The following is a 23,115-nucleotide window of genomic DNA, read 5'->3' as shown; positions in this document are numbered from 1 at the left end:
TTTGTTCCAAACACTACCCCTTTAAGCTGGCCATGTTTTTGGAAGCTTATTTTTTTGACAGCTCTGGTCTTTGATCTCTAAATATATGAGCTCACCTTTCTGAAGGCAGCTCTGGAGGAAACACGTTTATCTCAGGGATAAAGGGGTACTCCGGTGAAAACCTTTTTTCTTTTAAATCAACTGGTGGCAGAAATTAAACATATTTGTAAATTACTTCTATTAAAAAATCTTAATCCTTCCTGTACTTATTAGCTGCTGAATACTACGGAGAAAATTCTTTTCTTTTTGGAATGCTCTCTGATGACATCACGAGCACAGTTCTCTTTGCTGACGTTATTATAATAATAACAACGCTTTATTTATTGTTGTCCTAAGTGAGATTTGAACCCAAGTCCCCAGCACTGATAGCCACTGAGCTACCATGCTGCCCTTAGTATACATCTGCTATGCATGGTTGCTAAAATGGACAGAGATGTCAGCAGAGAGCACTGTGCTCGTGATGTCATCAGTGTTCCAAAAAGAAAGGAATTTCCTCTGTAGCATTCAGCAGCTAATAAGTACTGGAAGGATTAAGATTTTTTAATAGAAGTAATTTACAAATATGTTTAACTTTCTGCCACCAGTTGATTTAAAAGAAAAAAGGTTTTCACTGGAGTACCCCTTTAATTTGGTGACTTGCTGGGACTAGTAGTGGATACCCAGAGGTCTGGTGGCTTTAACTCTTGCACCATCACACTCTCTCTAGCGTCTTAGCTGGACCGATAGGGTGTGATGGTGACAGTGTACATTGGAGCCTAAAGAGGTGGCCTAATTTCCTTAGTCTACTGTCATCTAACCTTTCTTGACCAATGAAATGAGTAGTAATAAAGATTGTCTCTCCCTCTGGAGGCGCTGCTGGAAAACTGAACCCAGGTTTCCACAGATAACAGTTAATCCCCGGGGGCTTCTGTTCCGATAAAGGGCCCTTACGTAAGGTGTTCATACCAGAATTTCTGTTTTGCAGCTTTTACTGCAGAGACCAGATGGATCAGCAGCATCCAAGGTTGAGATCTGTTCAGTGGAAAATATATGTGCGACAACCGGTGCAGAGGGGACAGTTCAGCTGGTACTAAACACCGATCCAGGCATCCAAGAGAGGAACGTTCATGTAAGTAATATTGTAATAGACACTCACTATATACATAGGGGGCAGTATTATAGTAGTTATATTCTTGTATATAGGGGCAGTATTATAGTAGTTATATTCTTGTATATAGGAGCAGTATTATAGTAGTTATATTCTTGTATATAGGAGCAGTAATATAGTAGTTATATTCTTGTATATAGGGGCCGTATTATAGTAGTTATATTCTTGTATATAGGAGCAGTATTATAGTAGATATAGGAGGCAATTTTTATTGTGAAAACAAACAAAATTACAAGTAACATAAATTCTTACAATGCAAAACAAAAATAACAAGCATTGTACACACAATGACTACTCAACTAGAGTATGTACAGAGTAATATTAAACTTAGAAAGTCCACATTTGCTGGAAAAGGAAAAACACAAAAAAAATTTATAAATCATCCGTGTTAAACCAAAGAGACATTCCTCCATAATTTCCCATTATTTTGGTTCCTCCGTATCTCTAATGACTTTACCCACTGGAGCTCGGACATTATCTGTCTTACTGCTGTGATGTGGTGGAATGGCTCATTGTGTATGGACACTCTAGTTCTCATGTGCCAATGGTAATATTTAATGATTGTTATAATTATGTACATTGTCCCCCTGTCTACAGTCCTGTTACTGGATGGTACAGCATATACGATGTCAGGATACGTCAGGTTCTGCAGTAATGGGATGTTCAGCTTACTGGACACTTCTTCCCATATCCTCCTCCCGCCCCTGCAGTCAGATATGAAATGCTCCATCGTCTCCTCCTGCTGACAACCCAGAGGACAGTTCCTATCAGAAACGCTTAGATACTTTAGATTACCCCTGACAAAGAGCCTCCCATGGAGCGACAGCCAAGCTATGTCAAAGAATTTTGCGGGGAGTCGTTTCCCATTGAGGAACTTTAGACTTTCCTGTAAAGTGCTGGTCACACAGTCCCTCAAGGCAAGTGGAGAACAAAAGAAAGCCCTACAAACCCTTACGTATAGATCCTTCCTTGGCTTACTCTCTATATAGGACTTCTCAATGCGCCATCTCTTCAGACATCTGAGCCCGTATTCCAGGTACGGGGGGAGGTAGTCACGCGTCCATCTCCCCCTCTTGAGACTGCCGCCTCGCACCCAAGACTCTGCAAAAGGCAATATCCAGTCCCTGATACTATTCGCCCACAGGGAGCTGTTGTTTGAGTCCAGGCAACCAAAATTAACTTTTAGAAACATGGAGTCAAAGAACACCCTTGGATTCAGCATATCCAACCCACCCTCTCTCCTCTGTAGGTAGGTGACCCCTCTTTTTATCAGGTTCAACCTGTTCCCCCAGAACATTTGGAAGAACAGGCTAAAGAGCCGAGCAGAGAAAGATTCTGGCAAAGGAAAAACAACAGAGACATACAAAAAGACGGGGACCAGGTAAGTCTTCAACATTTTAACCCTTTCTCTATAGGTCAGCCTCCAGTTCTTCCATCGCTGAACCTTTGCATTTCCGGCTTCCAACTTCTCTTCCCAATTTAGTTTGGCATTATCGTCCCTCCCGAATTTGACCCCTAGGATTTTAATATAGGAGGAGGCTCTCACAAATTGGGTCAGATCAAAATCTGGATCAGTATCTGATACCCAGAGAGCTTGACTCTTCTCAAGGTTGACCAGAGACCCTGAGGCCTCCGAGTAACTTTTGATGGCCGCAGACAACATCTCCACCTCACGAGGCTCAGATATCACTACAGTCACATCATCCGCGTAGGCAACAACACTCAGGGGTAGGCAGTGGGGGACCGGCACCCCCTGAAAACCACACTCCTGCAGTGACCTCAGAAACGGGTCTAAGGCAAATACATACAGCAGCGGGCTCAGTGGGCAACCTTGTCTCACCCCCGCCTCAACCCTGAACGTGTCACCCTGCCAACCATTGATCAGAGGAAAGCTCTCGGCCTCACAATACAAAGTCTTCAGCCAATCAATGAATTGTCCCGGAATACCGTACTTTGACAAAGTGGCCCATAGATACTCATGATCTACTCTGTCAAAGGCTTTAGCCTGGTCAAGACTGACAACATATCTCCCACACCTCAGGGCTTTACATCTCTCAAACATCTCCCTTATGGAGATCACTGCCCCAGAGATGTCCCGCCCTTTTACTGTGCCATACTGACAGCCTGCCAACAGTGCCGGGGACAGACAAACTAACCTAGAAAACAGGATTTTTGCCAGAATCTTCCTGTCGACATTCAAGAGGGCAATTGGCCTCCAGTTCTTGATGTCACTCGGCTCTTTACCTTTAGACAGCAGAATCAGCGAGGACACTCTCATGGATGGAGGCATCAGGTGACTTTCTAGACAATTTGTATAAACATCCACGAGGATTGGGGCCAAGAGGTCTCTGAATGTCTTATAGAATTCTGCTGTTATCCCATCTGGACCTGGTGCCTTCTTCAGATGTAACTTATCAATGGCCTCTTTGACCTCTGCCACCGTCAATTCTGCTGTCAAAGGAGAAAAGTCCAAATCATTAGTATCAGGGAGCGGAGTTGTCTCCAAGAATTGGGTCATCTTGTCTCTATCCAAAACCTTCCTCTGAAACAAGTCAGCATAGTACGATCTCACCACCCCCAGGATACCCTCCCGAGATTCCTGCAAAACACCCTGGGAGTCAGTGAGACCGGTGACAGATTTATTTGCCACCCGCTCCCGGCAATTCTCAAAGGGATCAGGAGACCCTAAGGACCCATAATCCCTTTCAAGAACCAGGGAGGTATACCTGCTGTACTGATACTGCCTTATCTCAGATTTCAGCCGGTCTATCCTTTGTTGGTCCCCACCCGCCGAATATAGTGACTCCAATTCTTTCCGCAGCTTGAGATACTGGCCATACTTACTCTTCCCCTTTATAACTGACAGTCTCTTTAAGAGGGTTCTGATCTCATCTTTGACATCCTCCCACCAGGCGGCCATATCATCATAGAAGTCCACTCTCTCTAGCTGACTCTGTATAAGAGAGTGAACCTGTCTCTGTACAGAAGGATCCTCTAATAGGCTGGAATTCAGTCTCCACAACCCTCTACCTGTCTCAGGACCCTGTGTGACACCCAGACAAAAATATAAGGCCAGATGGTCAGAATAAGGGACGATCTTCTCATCCTTCTCACCAATGGTCTCTGTGGGACTAACCAGAGCTAAATCTATATGACTACTTCTTCCACCACAGAAATAGGTAAATTTTGGTTTCCGACCACCCTGCACAAACACATCTGACAACCCGGCCTGTAGAATGATGTTGTTTAAGACCTTGGAGTCTCGTGTCAGAGGTCTATTAGAGGATCTGTCACTAGTTGTTCTGGAGGCATTAAAATCTCCGGCCAAGATGACAGGGACAGACGTGAAGAGATATGGCTTCACTTCATTATAAAGGTTAACCCTTTCAGTCACTGTCTGTGAACCATAGATATTAATGAGTCGGAGCCTTCTACCCCGAATAGTAACTTCTAGCATTAGGCACCTTCCCATCAATACCTCTGTCAGCCTATGTACAGTTACATCATTGGTGGTAAACAGGATAGAGACCCCGGCACTTGGTTCCACACCCAGTGACCAAAAGGATGGACCAGACCGCCATTCACGCTCTGCCTCACGTAACAGTCCTTGAGTATTTAAACGTGTCTCATGTAAGAAGATGATGTCAGCATCAATAGACTTTAGATAGTCATATACGACATGTGTGGTCCTCCTCACTCTGACACTGTTCACATTACTGGAGAACACTAAGGGTAAAGTCGGCCATCATAACAAAGGAAAGAAGAAAGTGCAGAGATGTCACCCCCATCATCACAGATCTGAGTCTGAGCCCTCCTGCTGACCACCTGTTTCCATGTCCGATTCGGACAGACGTTTTGCTCGTGGGGGTCTCTTTTTTGTGGGGGGGATCACCCTCTTGGTCTTCATTAAATTCATCTATCACTCTCTTTAGCTCCCTCTCCATCTCTTCCTCAACGTCTGACTCTGATAGGACACTGTACCTATTTGTGATGGTCATGACACCTGACCCGGGGTCTACTTTCTTTTTGGAAGGTTTTTGGACAGTGGTCCATCCCTCCTCAGGCTTACGGCTGGTTTTGTCTTTCTTCCGTCTCTTCTGCGGATTTATTGATGCTGGGGCAGAAGAAGACATGGCCACAACCTGCTCAGTGACCTCCCTGTTCCCCTCAGTGGCTCCTGGCTGGGACTGGTCGGGCACTGTGTCACCAATATTGTCACCCATATTGTCACCGCTAGTGTCACCAATATTGTCACCCATATCGTCACCTCTAGTGTCACCCATGTTATGCTGAGGCTCAGGTTGTGTCACTGCTGACCCTGACACCAACGTCTCCTCCTCCAGGTCCTCTGCCCCCTCCAGCAGGTCCTCATCAGGGAAGTCCTTACAGATGTTATGCCAGGCGTCAGGACAGTCCCTGTGGGAGTGACCGGTCTTACCACAGAGGTTGCAGCGGATATTCTGGCAGGTGGCGCTGACATGGCCGATCTCCCCACATAAATTACACTTCACTAGGGTGCACACACTCGCGATATGACCGGTCTTCCCACACTTGAAGCATTTTCTGGGCTGACCTGCATAGAAGCAAACCCCTTTCTCCCGACCAATGAAGAAAGAATTGGGCAGATGTTGGGTTATGTTGTTTATCTGCCGTAACTTCACCAGGACCTTCCACCCTCCCGTCCATATGCCGTCCTCATCCCTGGTCTTAGTCAGGTCTGACATTAGGTCACAGTGTCTCTTTAACCACACAACAATATCCTGGGGGGGGACAGACTCGTTCCAGAATATAATGGTGACATTCGCTGTGTCCGGTCTGGAGATGGGGACAAAGCTGAACTTATTCCAGCCATCAGCATCTCTCACCCGGGTGACATGGGCCCAGAAGCGGTCCAGGTCAGACATGAGTTTGAAGCTGACGTCATAGCCCTGCCTGTCAGGAAGGTTTATCACTGCCAGGATGTTAGATGGCAGGAAGCCCATTTGGTGGCACAGAAGTTCACGGACCACAAACCTCCTGTCAGGCAGCTCCTCCTTGGCCCCTCTATGTCTGAACCTGACCACGTTCCTCCTCTTGAAAGCCTGACCTGTATAATTCACATTGGACATGAATGGTGACCCGCGGCTCCAGGCATTACCAGAGGAGGCGCCACTACTTCTACCCTCCTGCTGTACTTGGGGGCGCTGTGGTGGCTGCTGACCAGCTGTACTATGGGGGTCTGATACTTGTGTGACTAAAGGGGGAAAGTGTTGTGCATCAGACTGTACAGCCCCCTCCCCACCATCAACCTCTATACTCTGGGGGTCACAAGCCTCTGGAGGCTGAACTAATGGTGGACCTGACCCCAGAGATGACCCCAGATCCCACACAGACTGTGAAGCACCCCCCTCTGCAGACACATTATCAGTAATATCACATACAGTTGTTACGCCTAGCGCTCCGGGCCCCCGCTCCTCCCCGGAGCGCTCACGGCGTCTTTCTCCCTGCAGCTCCCCGGTCAGTCCCGCTGACCGGGAGCGCTGCTCTGTCATGGCCGTTGGGGATGCGATTCGCACAGCGGGACGCGCCCGCTCGCGAATCGCATCCCAGGTCACTTACCCGTTCCCGTCCCCTGCTGTCATGTGCTGGCGCGCGCGGCTCCGCTCTCTAGGGCGCGCGCGCGCCAGCTCCCTGAGACTTAAAGGGCCAGTGCACCAATGATTGGTGCCTGGCCCAATTAGCTTAATTGGCTTCCACCTGGTCCCTGACTATATCTAACCTCCTCCCATGCACTTCCTGGCCGGATCTTGTTGCCCTTGTGCCTAGTGAAAGCGTTTTGTGTGTCCAAAGCCTGTGTACCAGAACTTCTGCTATCTCCCCTGACTACGAACCTTGCCGCCTGCCCCCGACCTTCTGCTACGTCCGACCTTGCTTCTGTCTACTCCCTTGTACCGCGCCTATCTTCAGCAGCCAGAGAGGTGAGCCGTTGCTAGTGGATACGACCTGGTCACTACCGCCGCAGCAAGACCATCCCGCTTTGCGGCGGGCTCTGGTGAAAACCAGTAGTGACTTAGAACCGGTCCACTAGCACGGTCCACGCAATCCCTCTCTGGCACAGAGGATCCACCTCCTGCCAGCCGGCATCGTGACAACAGTCATATCAGTGCAGTCACTGGCAGAATGATCTTGCACTACAGAGCCCAGCAAGCCCTGCAGAGCCATGTCCTGTGAACTCTCTGCTGCACTGCTGCCTTCAGGTAAGAGTCCACAGTCCTGCTGCTCTCTACTGCCCCCAGGGGCTTGTGGTGACTGCACAACGGTTACAGAGTTACCTTCTGGTAGGAGTCCATAGTCCTGCTTCACCGTGCTGACTGCTGGGACTTGTGGTACCTCTGGAGGAGTCTCTGCAGGTCTCTGATGTTGCTGGACGCTTGCTTCTGCTTGTCTGTACAAATTTCCTTTCTCAAAAGGGAAGCTGGCTGGTCTGAGGAGTGGTCTTGCACAGGACTGCTGGATGTCCTCTTGTCTTGTACAGGACTGCTGGGTGTCCCCTGGTGAGGCTGTAGACTTGGGTGCAGCAGTAGATGGAGATGACTTTGGTCTTTCCTTATATCCCTCAAATCGCTGCTGATTTCTGAAGGTCTCAGCGACTGGTCCCATCTGGTCCAATACGTCCTCCATGTCCTGCACAGTGTCAGCGAGCTGCACAGCGAGGGAGCTCAGCTTCTTATCATGTACAGCCTGGTTATTGGGGTTTGCTGCCTTTAGTTTGTACACACAGTCTATCTGTTTCTGCAGCTGTAACTTAGTCTTTTTTAAAGTCTCAAGTCTCTTTACCAGAGCTGGGATCTGCTCGGCCAGACATAGTTCAGGTGCCCGCTGAGTATTGGGGGGCCGCGCTGGTGGGGTACTGACAGGACTCTGCTTCTGAGGTGGGATCTGTCTCGGTGTTGCTGTGGTCACTGCTGCAGGGTCACAATCTCCAGACTGGGGACTGGGCCCCTGGTTCTTCTCAGTGACCGCACTTGTGGCCCCCTGAAGCCTTCCTGCTGTACTCCCTCTGGCGTGCTTGTAACTTTTGCGCTGCTCCCGCTCCCGTATCGTGTGCGGTCAGAACGTATCAGTACAGGCTGCTGCAGATTCTCCTGCATGGTCTGCTTCTCCAGGGATGTTCTCCTCTGTCTGACTGCAGGAGGGGTGGATTGCACACCTGCAGCCATTACCTGACTTGATGAAGTTTCTTTCCTCACTTCCACAACTTTCTTCTCATCTGTGCTTCTTGCTGCACCAGAACTGACAACATTCTGAACATTTCTCACATCCATAGAAACTTTAGGATTTTCATCCATGGTTTGTGGTGTCTGGGGATTAATTCCCAGAATAGGCCGAGAAGCCTGGGCCTTGCTTGGGGAGCTTCCCCACCCAGGGTGGCCCCTCCCTGGGCTTTCTCCAGACATCAGGAGAGCAACACACACACAACCTCTCAGCTAGGAGGCAGTATTATAGTAGTTATATTCTTGTATATAGGAGGCAGTATTATAGTAGATATATTCTTGTATATAGGAGGCAGTATTATAGTAGATATATTCTTGTATATAGAAGCAGTATTATAGTAGTTATATTCTTGTATATAGGAGGCAGTATTATAGTAGTTATATTCTTGTATATAGGAGGCAGTATTATAGTAGTTATATTCTTGTATATAGGAGGCAGTATTATAGTAGTTATATTCTTGTATATAGGAGGCAGTATTATAGTAGATATATTCTTGTATATAGAAGCAGTATTATAGTAGTTATATTCTTGTATATAGGAGCAGTATTATAGTAGTTATATTCTTGTATATAGGAGCAGTATTATAGTAGTTATATTCTTGTATATAGGAGCAGTATTATAGTAGTTATATTCTTGTATATAGGTGCAGTATTATAGTAGTTATATTCTTGTATATAGGAGCAGTATTATAGTAGTTATATTCTTATATATAGGAGCAGTATTATAGTAGTTATATTCTTGTATATAGGAGCAGTATTATAGTAGTTATATTCTTGTATATAGGGGCAGTATTATAGTAGGTATATACCTGTATATAGAAGTATTATAGTAGTTATATTCTTGTATATAGGAGCAGTATTATAGTAGTTATATTCTTGTATATAGGAGCAGTATTATAGTAGTTATATTCTTGTATATAGGAGCAGTATTATAGTAGTTATATTCTTGTATATAGGAGCAGTATTATAGTAGTTATATTCTTGTACATAGGAGGCAGTATTATAGTAGTTATATTCTTGTATATAGGAGCAGTATTATAATAGTTATATTCTTGTATATAGGGGCAGTATTATAATAGTTATATTCTTGTATATAGGAGCAGTATTATAGTAGGTATATACCTGTATATAGGAGAAGTATTATAGTAGTTATATTCTTGTATATAGAAGCAGTATTATAGTAGTTATATTCTTGTATATAGGAGCAGTATTATAGCAGTTATATTCTTGTATATAGGAGGCAGTATTATAGTAGTTATATTCTTGTATATAGGAGCAGTATTATAGTAGTTATATTCTTGTATATAGGAGTAGTATTATAGTAGTTATATTCTTGTACATAGGAGCAGTATTATATTAGTTATATTCTTGTATATAGGAGACAGTATTATAGTAGTTATATTCTTGTATATAGGAACAGTATTATAGTAGTTATATTCTTGTATGTAGGAGCAGTATTATAGTAGTTATATTCTTGTATATAGGAGCAGTATTATAGTAGTTATATTCTTGTCTTTAGGAGCAGTATTATAGTAGTTATATTCTTGTCTTTAGGAGCAGTATTATAGTAGTTATATTCTTGTCTTTAGGAACAGTATTATAGTAGTTATATTCTTGTATGTAGGAGCAGTATTATAGTAGTTATATTCTTGTATATAGGAGCAGTATTATAGTAGTAATATTCTTGTATATAGGAGTAGTATTATAGTAGTTATATTCTTGTATATAGGAGGCAGTATTATAGTAGTTATATTCTTGTACATAGGAGCAGTATTATAGTAGTTATATTCTTGTACATAGGGGCAGTATAATAGCAGTATTATTAGTACAATACTCTAGTGACTGCAATTGTTTCTATTTCCTGTAGGTGAGAACAAAGGCTGTAGGTGTTCCTGAGCACAGACAGACATCGGCCATATTGACATTGAAGGCTTACAAAGGATCACAGAACTATCTGCATATTAGTGTCCCGTCAACCAAAGTCAAACCCGGGGATACTCTGCACATTCAGTTTTATGTAAAGACCAAAAATATAAACATTCAGAGAAGCTTCAGCCACTTCACTTACATGGTAATATAGAGTACAACCACCTATAACCTCAGTGCCTTTGGTCTCTTTGTTTGTTTACAACACTGATGTTCTGGTCTCTCCTCAGATCTTGAGTAAGGGTCAGGTCATCGAAATGGGTCGACAACTACGAGATCCAGAACAGACCGTCACTGTGATGTCCCTGGTGGTCTCTGAGAAGTACATGCCCTCCTTCCGCATCGTGGCTTATTATACTGTGCCAGGCAACGAGAGAGAGATTGTGTCGGATTCTGTGTGGGTGGACATGTTGAACTCCTGCATACGAAAGGTGAGGCGAAACCATGTAGGATATCTTTATAGGGTTATAGTTGCTTTTTAATGCTCATCTTATCCCCGGGGTCCCGCTGCTGGGGCCCCCCCGCGATCTCCCGCAGAATGGCCATGACGGCACTGCCTCGCCCCTCATGATGTCACGCCATGTCCCCTCCATTCATGTCTATGGGAGGGGGCGTGTCTGCCGACACGCCCCCTCCCATAGACATGAATGGAGGGGGTGTGGCGTGACATCACGAGGCGGCATGGCCGTGATGTCATGATCACTGCTTCTGGCTTGGAACGTTCTGAACAAAATGTTCACAATGCTGGAGCACCGAAACGAGTACCCCTTTAAAAGGCTTGGGTTTTGATTTTGACCATGATGGACCAATGATAGCGCATATAGGTTGTTGGGCTATGCGAGTACCTATGATTACTGGTATTTGGCACCCGAAAAATTAGATAAACATATATACTATCCCAACGGAAAATAACGAGGTGCTTTAAAACATAACTTTTACTATTATTACTGGTAAAACCCACCCTCACCCCATCACATGGATACCAAACAATAAAAAGGTATATAACTCAGCATAAAAAATCTTTTCCCAGTCCACCCGGGACTAATAGTTCCACTGACCTGCTAGCCACGCAGTACAGTCTTAGATATTGTTAAAGCAGGTCCTATAGACCCTACTATGGGGATGTATTCAAGCTAATGAGTGAACAAATACAAAGCTTACACACGATCCACCAGCATTTCCACAAATGGATTTAGTGTATACATGGTACAGTATTTAGGACACATGCAACTCTGTATTGACACAAGGAGTTTGTCGCTCCTGCACAATAAGAAAGACCCAACCCCGACGCATTTCTGCAGGTACCTACTATATCATGTATACCTGGTACCAGCTTCATCAGGGGAATTAAAGGGAGCTAAAAAATAGCGCACGTTACTCCTATTGGAGTGTCTACACATCTACATACAAATGCGGTATAGAAATATAGATATTATTTATGGGTCAGTGGACCATGTGATTCATAGGTCTCCATGTTGTTCTATCTGTTGTCTGCGTCTTCATGCTTCTTATCAACATGTCAGTCTCCATAAATTGTTTGTCCTCCATCTTCTTGTTGCTTCACCTGGTCCACCATCATTTTCTTTTCCAATGAGCCTGGTCTTCTCAATCCCCTGATTATGGCCAAGCACAGCTCAGCTTCATTTGGCCAAGGACCCACTTGTTGGTTAAAGGGGTTCTCCGCTGTAAAACATTTTATCTTTTAAATCAACTGGTGCCAGAAATTAAACAGATTTGTAAATTACTTCTATTAAAATTTTTTTTTAACCCTTCCAGTACTTATCAGCTGCTGCATGCTCTACAGGAAGTTCTTTTCTTTTTAATTTCCTTTCTGTCTGACCACAGTGCTCTCTGCTGACACCTTTGTCCATGTCAGGAACTGTCCAGAGTAGGAGCAAATCCCCATAGCAAACCTGGAAAGTTCCTGACAGGGACAGAGGTGTCAGCAGAGAGCACTGTGGTCAGTCAGAAAGGAAATTCAAAAAGAGAAGAACTTCCTGTGGAGTATACAGCAGCTAAGTACTGGAAGGATTAAGATTTTTACATAGAAGTAATTTAAAAATCTGTTTAACTTTCTGGCACCAGTTGATTTAAAAAAGGTGTTTTCCTGTGGAGTACTCCTTTAACATTGTCACCCATTTACTTCTCATGGTATCTACCAATACTAATATGAGGGAATAAGACTTTTCATGGTTTTTCTTCAGGGCCTGACTTTAGGTACGCTGCCAATAAGATGCCAGATACTGAGCAGTTATAGAAGAATGCAATTAGAAAATAACCTAATTGTCATATTAAGGTCATAAAGTAAAGACAATACCAGCCAGATACCCACCAGGAAAGATCACACTGGGTGTCTTCAAGCGGTACTCCGGGGAAACTAAATCCATAGCCCATCATTTCCCTCTCATCAAACTATTTAATTGTCTAAATATCATTCATTAGCTATATAGAGCTATATAGCTCACTTACATGCATGAAGTAGGGAATGACATTATCCAGCCATCCACTGTCCAAATCCCTCTCTGAAAGCAGCCCCCACACTCCCGAGAGACACAGACCATGTGGTTTCTGCCCTGCACTGATGAGTCATGCTCTCTTTAGTGCTGGGAACTGGGAGGTGTGTGCAGCCTCAGCCAATCACACAGTGATCATTTCCCTGCTGCTCAAAGTAAGAGAGTGGGGGCTGCTCTCAGAGAGCGAGCTGGCAGAGCAGAGCTGCAATGATTGCTGAGAGCTATAGGTAAGGGGAGGGAAGGGTGGCAAAGAATCAAGCAGCCAGAGAAGGCAACAGAGGCCACAGGAGCCATGCATATCAGGCAGGATGGTTTACAGGGAATAAGGGAATATATCCAGGTAATGTGGTGGCTTTGGAGCTATATACATCTATCTACACACACACACATATATATATATATATATATATATATGGACCATGATCCTCCCTCTTTGCTAAAAATACAGTTCTAGAGGGAGAGTCAATCACAGTTTCTTCAGCTAACCAGTGGATTCAACCATAGCTGCGGCACAGGCCGTCCTTGTGGTATGTTTGTCCTTGGTGATGGCTCCAGATTTACCTTGATGCCTTTTTGGATTATTTAGAGTTTCATATTGGTCTTCCATGAGGTAGGTGTAGGTAAATGATTTATTAGATACATGATGGATTTATTATACGCTATTTGAAATGATTTTATAGGCGTCATATGATCTTTCTTGCAGCTGGACTTTTTACCGGACAAAGCAGTCAATGACCCTCAACCAGGATCAGTCGTGCCAATGAGAATAACCGGAGAACCAGGAGCAAGCGTCGGGCTGGTGGCTGTAGACAAAGCTGTATTCGTTTTGAACAAGAAGAATAGGATGTCCCAGGAAAAGGTTAGACCTATAAGATCAGTGATAAATGCCCATCTTAGGGGTCAAAGAAAGTTGGATGACTGCCAGTAAAACTTGAACCTACCTAGATTTTCCGCAATACGTCACTTACGTCTACAGTGCTGCAAAACTGACACGTGTCATAGAAAATGATGTAGCATTGTATACGGGGGATGTATTGGCTGCCATATTGGTTGTCACATGACTTTCAACTTGTAAATTGTTAGATAACTTTCGCCTTTGTTTTTTCTGCATTTCCTAAGGTTTGGGAAGAGGTGGACAAAAGTGATCTTGGGTGTACTTCAGGTGGCGGCATGGACAATGCAGGAGTGTTTGCAGATGCCGGTCTCTCTGTGGAGTCTAATATGGGCCTTACAAGCCCAACACGAATCGGTGAGATATTGGTACAATGAGTCGTGACTATTGTGGGGCCCAGGGGCGGACTGACACGTCAGGCATTCGGGCACTTCCCGAGGGCCCGTGTCTGAGGGGGGCCCGCCACTGCCTGCGCCTTTTTTTTCTTTTCTCATTTGATTTATTTTATTGTTTAGTTTTAAGGTCAGGCCTGCAGTCATGTGTCCGGACAAAAACTAAAAAGAGCTGCAGAGTTTAACGCTATCTGTGTCTTAGGACACGGATAAAGATAAGCTCTCCTGCTCCTTCTATGGACGGCCCTTTAAGAAAAAAAAAGCCCTGTCTATACACACACACCAGGTTTTTTCAACCAGGGTGCCTCCAGCTGTTTCAAAACTACAACTCCAAGTTTTGGAACAGCTAGAGTCACCCTGGTTGGAAAACACTGATTTAAACACCAAACATGTGAGGGATACATAAAGGCTCTAGTACAGTGTTTTCCAAACAGTGTGCCTCCAGCTATTGCAAACTACAACTCCCAGCATGCCTGGACAGCATGCTGGGAGTTGTAGTTTTGCAACAGCTGAAGGCACACTGTATGGAAAGAAAACCTGCTCTAGTACCCTATGGAGCGCCTTAGAAATGGATAGGGGAAAGGGTTAAATAAAGACAATAAAAGTTGGCCAAACCCTTTAAATCCGGTTGGGAGTGGATTGTAGGTTTTGTTGTGTTTTTTTTCTGTTCCGACCTTTTTTTCCCCATGGTATTTACTCATTTACTCCGCTTTTGGAAACTCTATACATGATTTTCAGAGTGGTTTTCCCAAAAGACGAGTGATTTTGGATGAAATGTTGGGAACACGCCTCTTTTCCCAAAAACCACGCCCATTTTGTAGTGTTTTTTTTTATTCTGTCGGGTTTTTTCTGTCGCACATTCAGAATTTACACAGAATTTAGGCGTACATCATGACAAAAAAGGTCAGAATGCTGTTAGTATTAGTAAATGAGGGCCATTATCTTAATTCTGTAGGTCCATACAATTACAGTGATGCCCAATTTATATGGGTTTTATTTTATTTTCCTTCTTTAAAAAAAATAACTTTTTGTATGAAAATAAGTATTCTTGAAATCATACTCTTCTAACCCCCTATAACACTTATTTTTCCGTGTATGAGGACTCGTTTTAATGCCGTGAGCCATGGTTTTGTTTTGATCACTATGAAGTGACCAAAAATCAGCAATTCTGGACTTTTGGCATTTTTGCTGCCTGCACTATTGAAGCACAGATCTTAGGCATGTTTGGGTCCTCCCGGCCTCCTCTCAGCTAATCGGGACCCTGTGATTTTGTGGTGATGGTCCCAATCAAACCGCTGAGCTAGCCATTTTAGATGAGGTTTTTCCCATTTTAGATGTCGCAATCAACTTTGCTTGCAGCGTCTTAAGGGTTAAAGCGCAACTGTCATGAACTTGGGGCTATATAACCTACACACAGCCTTTGTACCGTGTGCAGATTGTGTCTACAGTAGTGTTTTTACCTTAGTTCTCTCTGCTTTTATCACCCAAAAACACATTTTTGATAGCAGCCGCACAGAGTTGGATAGGCGTGGCGCAAGGTTCGCTGTTCCCCGCTGCCGTCATGCCTATTCCCTGATTGACACACAGGTCCCAGCGCGTGCGCATCTTAGCTTATCCCCCGTGCGCGCCGCAGCGTGTTATCCTGGCAGGCGCTCGCTCCCACCTCCTGCCCACTCAGTGCGCCTGCGCAGTGCTAGAGGCAGAGAGCACGCTCTCTGCCTCTAGCACTGCGCAGGCGCACTGAGGAGGCAGGTGGTGGGAGGGAGCGCTTGCCAGGATAACACGCTGCGGCGCGCACGGGGGATAAGCTAAGATGCGCACGCGCTGGGACCTGTGTGTCAATCACACAGCGGTCCTAGCACTAACGTACAGGGGATAGGCGTGTCAGCAGCGGGGCATAGCGAACCTTGCACCACGCCTATGCGACTGTGTGCAGCGCTAGGGATAGACCGATTATCGGTTTGGATGATATTATCAGCTGATATTCACGGTTTTGGACTTTATCAGTATCGGCAATTATGAATTACGATTAATGACTCGCCCCCCCCCCCCCCCCTGCCCCGAGACCACTGACGCAATCAGACATTTTATCCCCTATCCTTTTGGACAGGAGATGTCTATCAGTGGAATACCCCTTTAAGGAGAAAGTCTTAAAATGTGCATTCTTGGTCCATCTCAATGGGGAGAAAGGACTGGGTTATCCAGGAATAGAAAACAGAGCTAATTTGTTCCAAAAATGCGCCACACCTGCAATCAGGTTGTGCGTGATATTACAACTTGGTCCCATTCACTTTAATAGAGCTAAGCTGCAACACCACACACAATCCGAGGACAGGTGTGACGCTGTTTTTTTGAAGAAATCAGCTGTTTTTCTAATCCGGGATTACCCATTTAAAGGGTACTCCACTGCTCAGCATTTGGAACAAACTGTTCCGAACTCTGGAGCCGGCGCCGGGAGCTTGTGACGTCATAGCCCCGCCCTCTCATGATGTCATGCCCCGCCCCCTCAATGCAAGTCTATGGGAGGGGGCGTGACAGTCATGATGCCCCCTGCCATAGACTTGCATTTTGGGGGCGGGACGTGGCGTGACGTCCAAACGCTGAGCAGCGGAGTACCCCTTTTAAATTAGCCGCTGCCAGACATCTCTTATCACCTGCAGGAACAAAGGACTGAGAAGAATGAAATCCAACACATCTCAGTCTTTTTCATATGACCCCTTCATGCACCTTAGATGGTCGGCTGGACCCACTATTATCGGAGGCTTTGGCCCATCTGTCTGGGCACCTAAAAGTTGTTACATTTGTAGAGTAGTTTGTGAGCATTTCTTTTTGTATCTTTTTGATAGATTTTTTTTTTTTTATCTATAGAGTTGACCTGTGAAGAACCTTCAAGAAGAAGAAGACGGTCTGTGCTGTCTGGACCAAAAGCCGACAAAGGTATTCATCTAAAATAGAGGCCATTGGGTTTTAATAATTTTGTACAGAAGATTTTTGGTGTCCTTCACATTCTCATATTACATTATAGCAATGACCATAGATACACTTGGTGACAGGCATAACGGAAGAGGGAATGGGGGCCAACATAAAAATGGGGCCACTTTAAGCAGCAGCTTGACACCACCATACTCTTAAAGTCTTAAAGGGGTACTGCGCCCCTAGACATCTTATCCCCCTATTCAAAAGATAGGGGAAAAGATGTCTGATAGCAGGGGTCCCGCCGCTGGGAACCCCCCCCGCCTTCTCCATGGTGCACCCGGCATTCGTTTAAAGCGTCGGGTGCAGCGCCGGAGGCTCGTGATGTCACGGCCACGCCCCCTCAATGCAAGTCTATGGGAGAGGGCATGGCTGTGACATCACGAGCCTCTGCCACGCATTGCCAGTCATCCGGCATGGAGTGAAGCTTGTTCAGTGCATCAGATGTCTGGGGTGCCACAGCCGAGATCGTGGGGGTCCCCAGCGACGGGATCCCCGTGATCAGACATCTTATACCCTATCCTTAGGATGGGGGATAAGATGTCTAGGGGCAGAGTACCCCTTTAAGCACCAGGGACATGAGTTACTTATGCAGTGCACAACCCATAGGGCCCGTCACTTGGGGAAATCACTTGTGGGCTCAAGTGGTCCTGCAGGTCTCCTATATTTCTTAGTGTGGGCCTGTACTGGTAGTGTAGTTTTCTGCTGGGGTACTCCGTGGTGAGCATGTCAGATGTGGGGGTAGCTAGCATGCCCCAATGGAGATGTGCAGAAACAACGTCAGACACAAAGGGTTGGATTGTGTAAAATACAAAAAATAGACAAATGGCGCTACCTGGTGCCATTACCCAAGAGGATACTTAAAGGACTAAAAGCTTAAAGAGGTACTCTGCCCCTAGACATCTTATCCCCTATCCAAAGCATAGGGGATAAGATGTCTGATTGCAGGGGTTCTGCTGCTGGGGACCCCCGTGATCTCGGCTGTGGAACCCCAGACATCCGGTGCAAACTTCGCTCTGTGCGAGATGAATGGCGATGTGGAGCGAAGGCTCGGCATGTCAATCAGGTCCCCACTTGTGATTTCACGGATGTCCCGCCCCCTCCCATAGACTTGCATTGAGGGGGCGCGGCTGTGACGTCACGAGCAGGTGTGGCCGTGACATCACAAGCCTCCGGCGCTCCACCCAACGCTCTAAATGAATTCCAGGTGCAGCAGGGAGATTGCGGGGGGTCCCCAGTGGTGAGACCCCAGCGATCAGACATCATATCCCCTATCCTTTGGAGATGAGATAAGATGTCTAGGGGCGGAGTACCCCTGTAACACTTATAAGCGCATGTGGAAAGAAACCTAGACGATCCAGAAGCTGCCAATAACCCGACTGGTCTTTACGGATGGTACCATCAAGAAAAGATGATCTGCCCTCTTGCGGAGGAAGAAAAGAGGGGTTTCTCTCTATTTGGGCAGTCGCTGGTATTGCGGTTAGGATCTAACCACGGACAATTTATAAAATAATAAAAACTATATTGTGCTTTATTCAGACAACGGGTTTCTGGAGATTCCTTCTCCCTTCATCAGGTCAATACATTGGAATTTAAAACATGTTATTCTAATGTACTGACCTGACGAAGGGAGAAGGAATATCCAGAAATGCGTCATCTAAATAAGACAAAAAGGGGGAGATTCGTCAAAACCTGTCCAGAGGAAAAGTTGTTGATTTGCCTGATGAAGCCGCGCATGTGCGGTGAAACGCGTTGCATTTTAATAAACCTTTTATACTCACCTGATGTGCCTGTTCCGAGTCAGCACCGCAAAAGACCCACCGTACCTTTGAAGTCCATTTGTTTCTATCTACTTGGTTGGGAGGCTGCAGACCGGGCTCTAACAACCCTTACACACTGTCCATTGTTGTGTGTGAGTTCACACTACCACCTGGGGTAAGAGGCTTTAAAAAGAATCCTTCTACCAATACCTACCCAGTTGGTTTTACGCTATGGAGCGCTCTCTATGTAGACTTTATGACTTTATTGGGGCTACAGCTCCATGAAGTGTAGTGACAGTCCAGTCTTGAGGCCTCTGCTACAACGGGAGCAGCGGAACTACTCCTGACCTCCTCTTACTTTCTCTACTACTAGACTCCTCCTACTTCTTACAGGATATTCTGAGAGGGGATTGGACCCGCGCATAGGACTTCCCACTTTATAGGGCTTTTTCTCCCACCAAATACCTGTAGCTAGTTCAAAGGGGTATATCAGTGTTCTATAATAAAAAATAATAAACTGCTTAGATAACATAGGAAAAAAAGGAATACTTACCTAGCCCTGCTCCAATCAAAGGGGTACTCCAGTGGAAAAAATATTTTTTTTTAGGTCTTTATAAATCAACTCTTACCAGAAAGTTAAACAGATTTGCAAATGACTTCTATTAAAAAAATCTTTACCCTTCCAGTACTTTTTAGCAGCTGTATGCTACAGAGGAAATTATTTTCTTTTTGAATTTATTTTTTGTCTTGTCCACAGTGCTCTCTGCTGACACCTCTGTCCGTGTCAGGAACTGTCCAGAGCAGCATAGGTTTGCAACAGGGATTTTGTCCTGCTCTGGACAGTTCCTGATATGGACATCAGGTGTCAGCAGAGAGCACTGTGGACAAGACAAAAATAAATTCAAAAAGAACAGAATTTTCTCTGTAGCATACAGCTGTTAAAAAGTACTGGAAGGGTAAGGATTTTTTTTAAATAGAAGTAATTTACAAATCTGTTTAACTTTCTGGCACCAGTTCATAAAAAAAAAAAAATGTTTTCCACCGGTGTACCCCTTTAAGCTCCATCAACTTCCACAATATTTCTACTTTCTACTTCAGAGATGAGCACTCGGTGCAGGACCTGCCACCTCAGCCTATCACTGGCTGCAGTGGTGTCTTGTCTTGGCCAGTGATTGGCTGAGCCAGCAGGTCCTGAACTGAGTGCTTGTCTTGGAAGTAGGAAGAAGAGAAAAGATTTGGGGGCTGGACGGAGCCTAAGGGGAGCTGCACAAGACCAGGGGAGAACCAGAGCGGGGTAAGTATGCTTTTTTTTTCTCCCTGTACCAGCTTCATTATCTTTATTTATTTTTTTCTTTTTAATACCCCTTTAAAGGGGTACTCCTCTGGAAAACATTTTTTTTTTAAATCAACTGATGCCAGAAAGTTAAACAGATTTGTAAATTACTTCTATTTAAAAATCTTAATCCTTCCAGTACTTATCAGCTGCTTTTTTCTCCACATGAAGTTCTTTTCTTATAGGATTTAATTTCTGTCTGACCACAGTGCTCTCTGCTGACACCTCTGTCAAAAAGAAAAGAACTTCCTGTGGTGCAAAAAGCAGCTGATAAGTACTGGAAGGGTTAATAATTTTTTTTTATAGAAGTAATTTACAAATCTGTTTAACTTACTGGCACCAGTTGATTTAAAATAAAAATGTTTTCCAGCGGAGTACCCCTTTAAAAGGGTACTCCCGTGGAAAACTTTTTTTTTTAAATCAACTGGTGCCAGAAAGTTAAACAGATTTGCAAATCACTTCTATTAAAAAATCTTAATCCTTCCAGTACTTTTTAGGGGCTGTATACTAAAAAGAAATTCAAAAAAAGAAATGCGTTTCCTCTGATGTCATGACCACAGTGCTCTCTGCTGACCTCTGCCGTCCATTTCAGGAACTGTCCAGAGCAGGAGAAAATCCCCATAGCAAACATATGCTGCTCTGGACAGTTCCTAAAATGGACAGCAGAGGTCAGCAGAGAGCACTGTGGTCGTGACATCAGAGGAAATGCATTTGTTTTTTGGATTTCTCTTTAGTATACAGCCCCTAAAAGGTACTGGAAGGATTAAGATGTTTTTTAATAGAAGTGATTTACAAATCTGTTTACTTTCTGGCACCAGTTGATTTAAAAAAAAAGTTTTCCGCGGGAGTACCCCTTTAAAGGGGTACTCCGGTGAAAACGTTTTTTCTTTTAAATCAACTGGTGGCAGAAAGTTAAACATATTTGTAAATTACTTCTATTAAAAAATTGTAATCCTTCCTGTACTTATTAGCTGCTGAATACTACAGAGGAAATTCTTTTCTTTTTGGAATGCTCTCTGATGACATCATGACCACAGTTCTCTCTGCTGAAGTTATTATGATAATAATAACGCTTTATTTATTGTTGTCCTTAGTGGGATTTGAACCCAAGTCCCCAGCTCTGCAAGGCAGCAGTGCTAACCACTGAGCCACCATGCTGCCCTTAGCATATATCTGCTATGCATGGTTGCTAAAATGGACAGAGATGTCAGCAGAGAGCATTGTGCTCGTGATGTCATCAGTGTTCCAAAAAGAAAGGACTTTTCCTCTGTAGCATTCAGCAGCTAATAAGTACTGGAAGGATTAAGATTTTTTAATAGAAGTAATTTACAAATATGTTTAACTTTCTGCCACCAGTTGATTTAAAAGAAAATAGGTTTTCTCCGGAGTACCCCTTTAAGTGCTTTGCTTGCTTGCTGTTTGGTCTTAACACAATATAACCACTAGGTGGCAGCAACATTCACGGTACACAAAGCTATTTATCTTACTTTATCCAAACAAATAATAGATCAGTGTTTCCCAACCAGGGTGCCTCCAGCTGCTGCATAACTACAACCCCCAGCATGCCCGGACAGCCGAAGGCTGTCCGGGCATGCTGGGAGTTGTAGTTTTGCAACAGCTGGAGGCACTCTGGTTGGGAAACACTGTAAAAGATTATATAAAGGGGGAGAAAACCAACCTGAAAAGGGGCATTTGGGTCCTTTCACGTACCAGGGCCTAGTCCCTGTTCTATCTAATGAAGGTCACTGTTAAAATTTCGGAAAATTCAGTTTATTTCCCCCTTTTGTATCCCTAGCACGTGAGTATGAGGACGCACGCCTGCGGAAGTGCTGTGAGGACGGCATGACGGAAAACCCCATGGGATACACCTGCACCAAGCGGTCCACGTTTGTCTTAGAGGTCGGGGAATGCGCCAGGGTCTTCCTAGAATGCTGCAAGTTCATCTTTGAGCCCCAAGTGGCCATTAGAAGGAAAAGGCCGAAATTTCAAAAAATAGCAATTGGTAGGTATCAATAGATGGATTGTAATGTATTCTGTAGTGCCATGGGGGATTTATTCATGCAGATGAGAAGATCCCTACACATTACTAGATAGACCACATATGGAGTCAAAAAGCCTCCACCGTTTGGGGGTTTCTGTGACCCTGTCCACCACTTCAAGCAGTCTATTCCTCCAGGTCACCTCCTATGTACACCACTGGGGGGGTGGTTGTTATGTAAGACTTGGTTCACACCACAACTTGTGCCTCCGAGGCACAGATACGTCAAAATGACATGACCACCTATCTGACTACGACTACGCATGGGCCATTGAAGTATATGGGGGCCATTGAAGTCTACATGTCTGACTACGACTACGCATGGGCCATTGAAGTATATGGGCGCCATTGAAGTCTACATGTCTGACTACGACTACACATGGGCCATTGAAGTATATGGGCGCCATTGAAGTCTACATGTCTGACTACGACTACGCATGGGCCATTGAAGTATATGGGCGCCATTGAAGTCTACATGTCTGACTACGACTACGCATGGGCCATTGAAGTATATGGGCGCCATTGAAGTCTACATGTCTGACTACGACTGCGCATGGGCCATTGAAGTATATGGGCGCCATTGAAGTCTACATGTCTGACTACGACTACGCATGGGCCATTGAAGTATATGGGGGCCATTGAAGTCTACATGTCTGACTACGACTACGCATGGGCCATTGAAGTATATGGGCGACATTGAAGTCTGCATGTCTGACTACGACTACGCATGGGCCATTGAAGTATATGGGGGCCATTGAAGTCTACATGTCTGACTACGACTACGCATGGGCCATTGAAGTATATGGGCGACATTGAAGTCTGCATGTCTGACTACGACTACGCATGGGC

At 44.9% G+C, this 23,115-nt stretch overlaps 1 protein-coding gene across 2 annotated transcripts in view; it reads left to right on the top strand.

Moving 5' to 3' along the window:
• The window catches only part of LOC130367658 (complement C3-like), a 120,297-nt gene that overhangs the window by 46,078 nt on the left and 51,104 nt on the right, over positions 1-23,115 (top strand). For both annotated transcript variants that reach the window (XM_056570215.1, XM_056570214.1), the window contains exons 11-17: positions 1,004-1,147; positions 10,307-10,510; positions 10,596-10,796; positions 13,582-13,737; positions 13,998-14,127; positions 17,031-17,099; positions 22,024-22,230. In XM_056570215.1, coding sequence (XP_056426190.1) covers positions 1,004-1,147; positions 10,307-10,510; positions 10,596-10,796; positions 13,582-13,737; positions 13,998-14,127; positions 17,031-17,099; positions 22,024-22,230 — 1,111 coding nt within the window. The remainder of the gene's footprint in view (positions 1-1,003; positions 1,148-10,306; positions 10,511-10,595; positions 10,797-13,581; positions 13,738-13,997; positions 14,128-17,030; positions 17,100-22,023; positions 22,231-23,115) is intronic.

The sequence above is a fragment of the Hyla sarda genome, chromosome 4 (assembly GCF_029499605.1).
Source record: "Hyla sarda isolate aHylSar1 chromosome 4, aHylSar1.hap1, whole genome shotgun sequence".
In the NCBI taxonomy this organism is placed as follows: Eukaryota; Metazoa; Chordata; class Amphibia; order Anura; family Hylidae; genus Hyla; species Hyla sarda.
The sequence above is the reverse complement of the archived record's forward strand: the minus strand, read 5'-3'. Positions and strand labels throughout refer to the sequence as shown.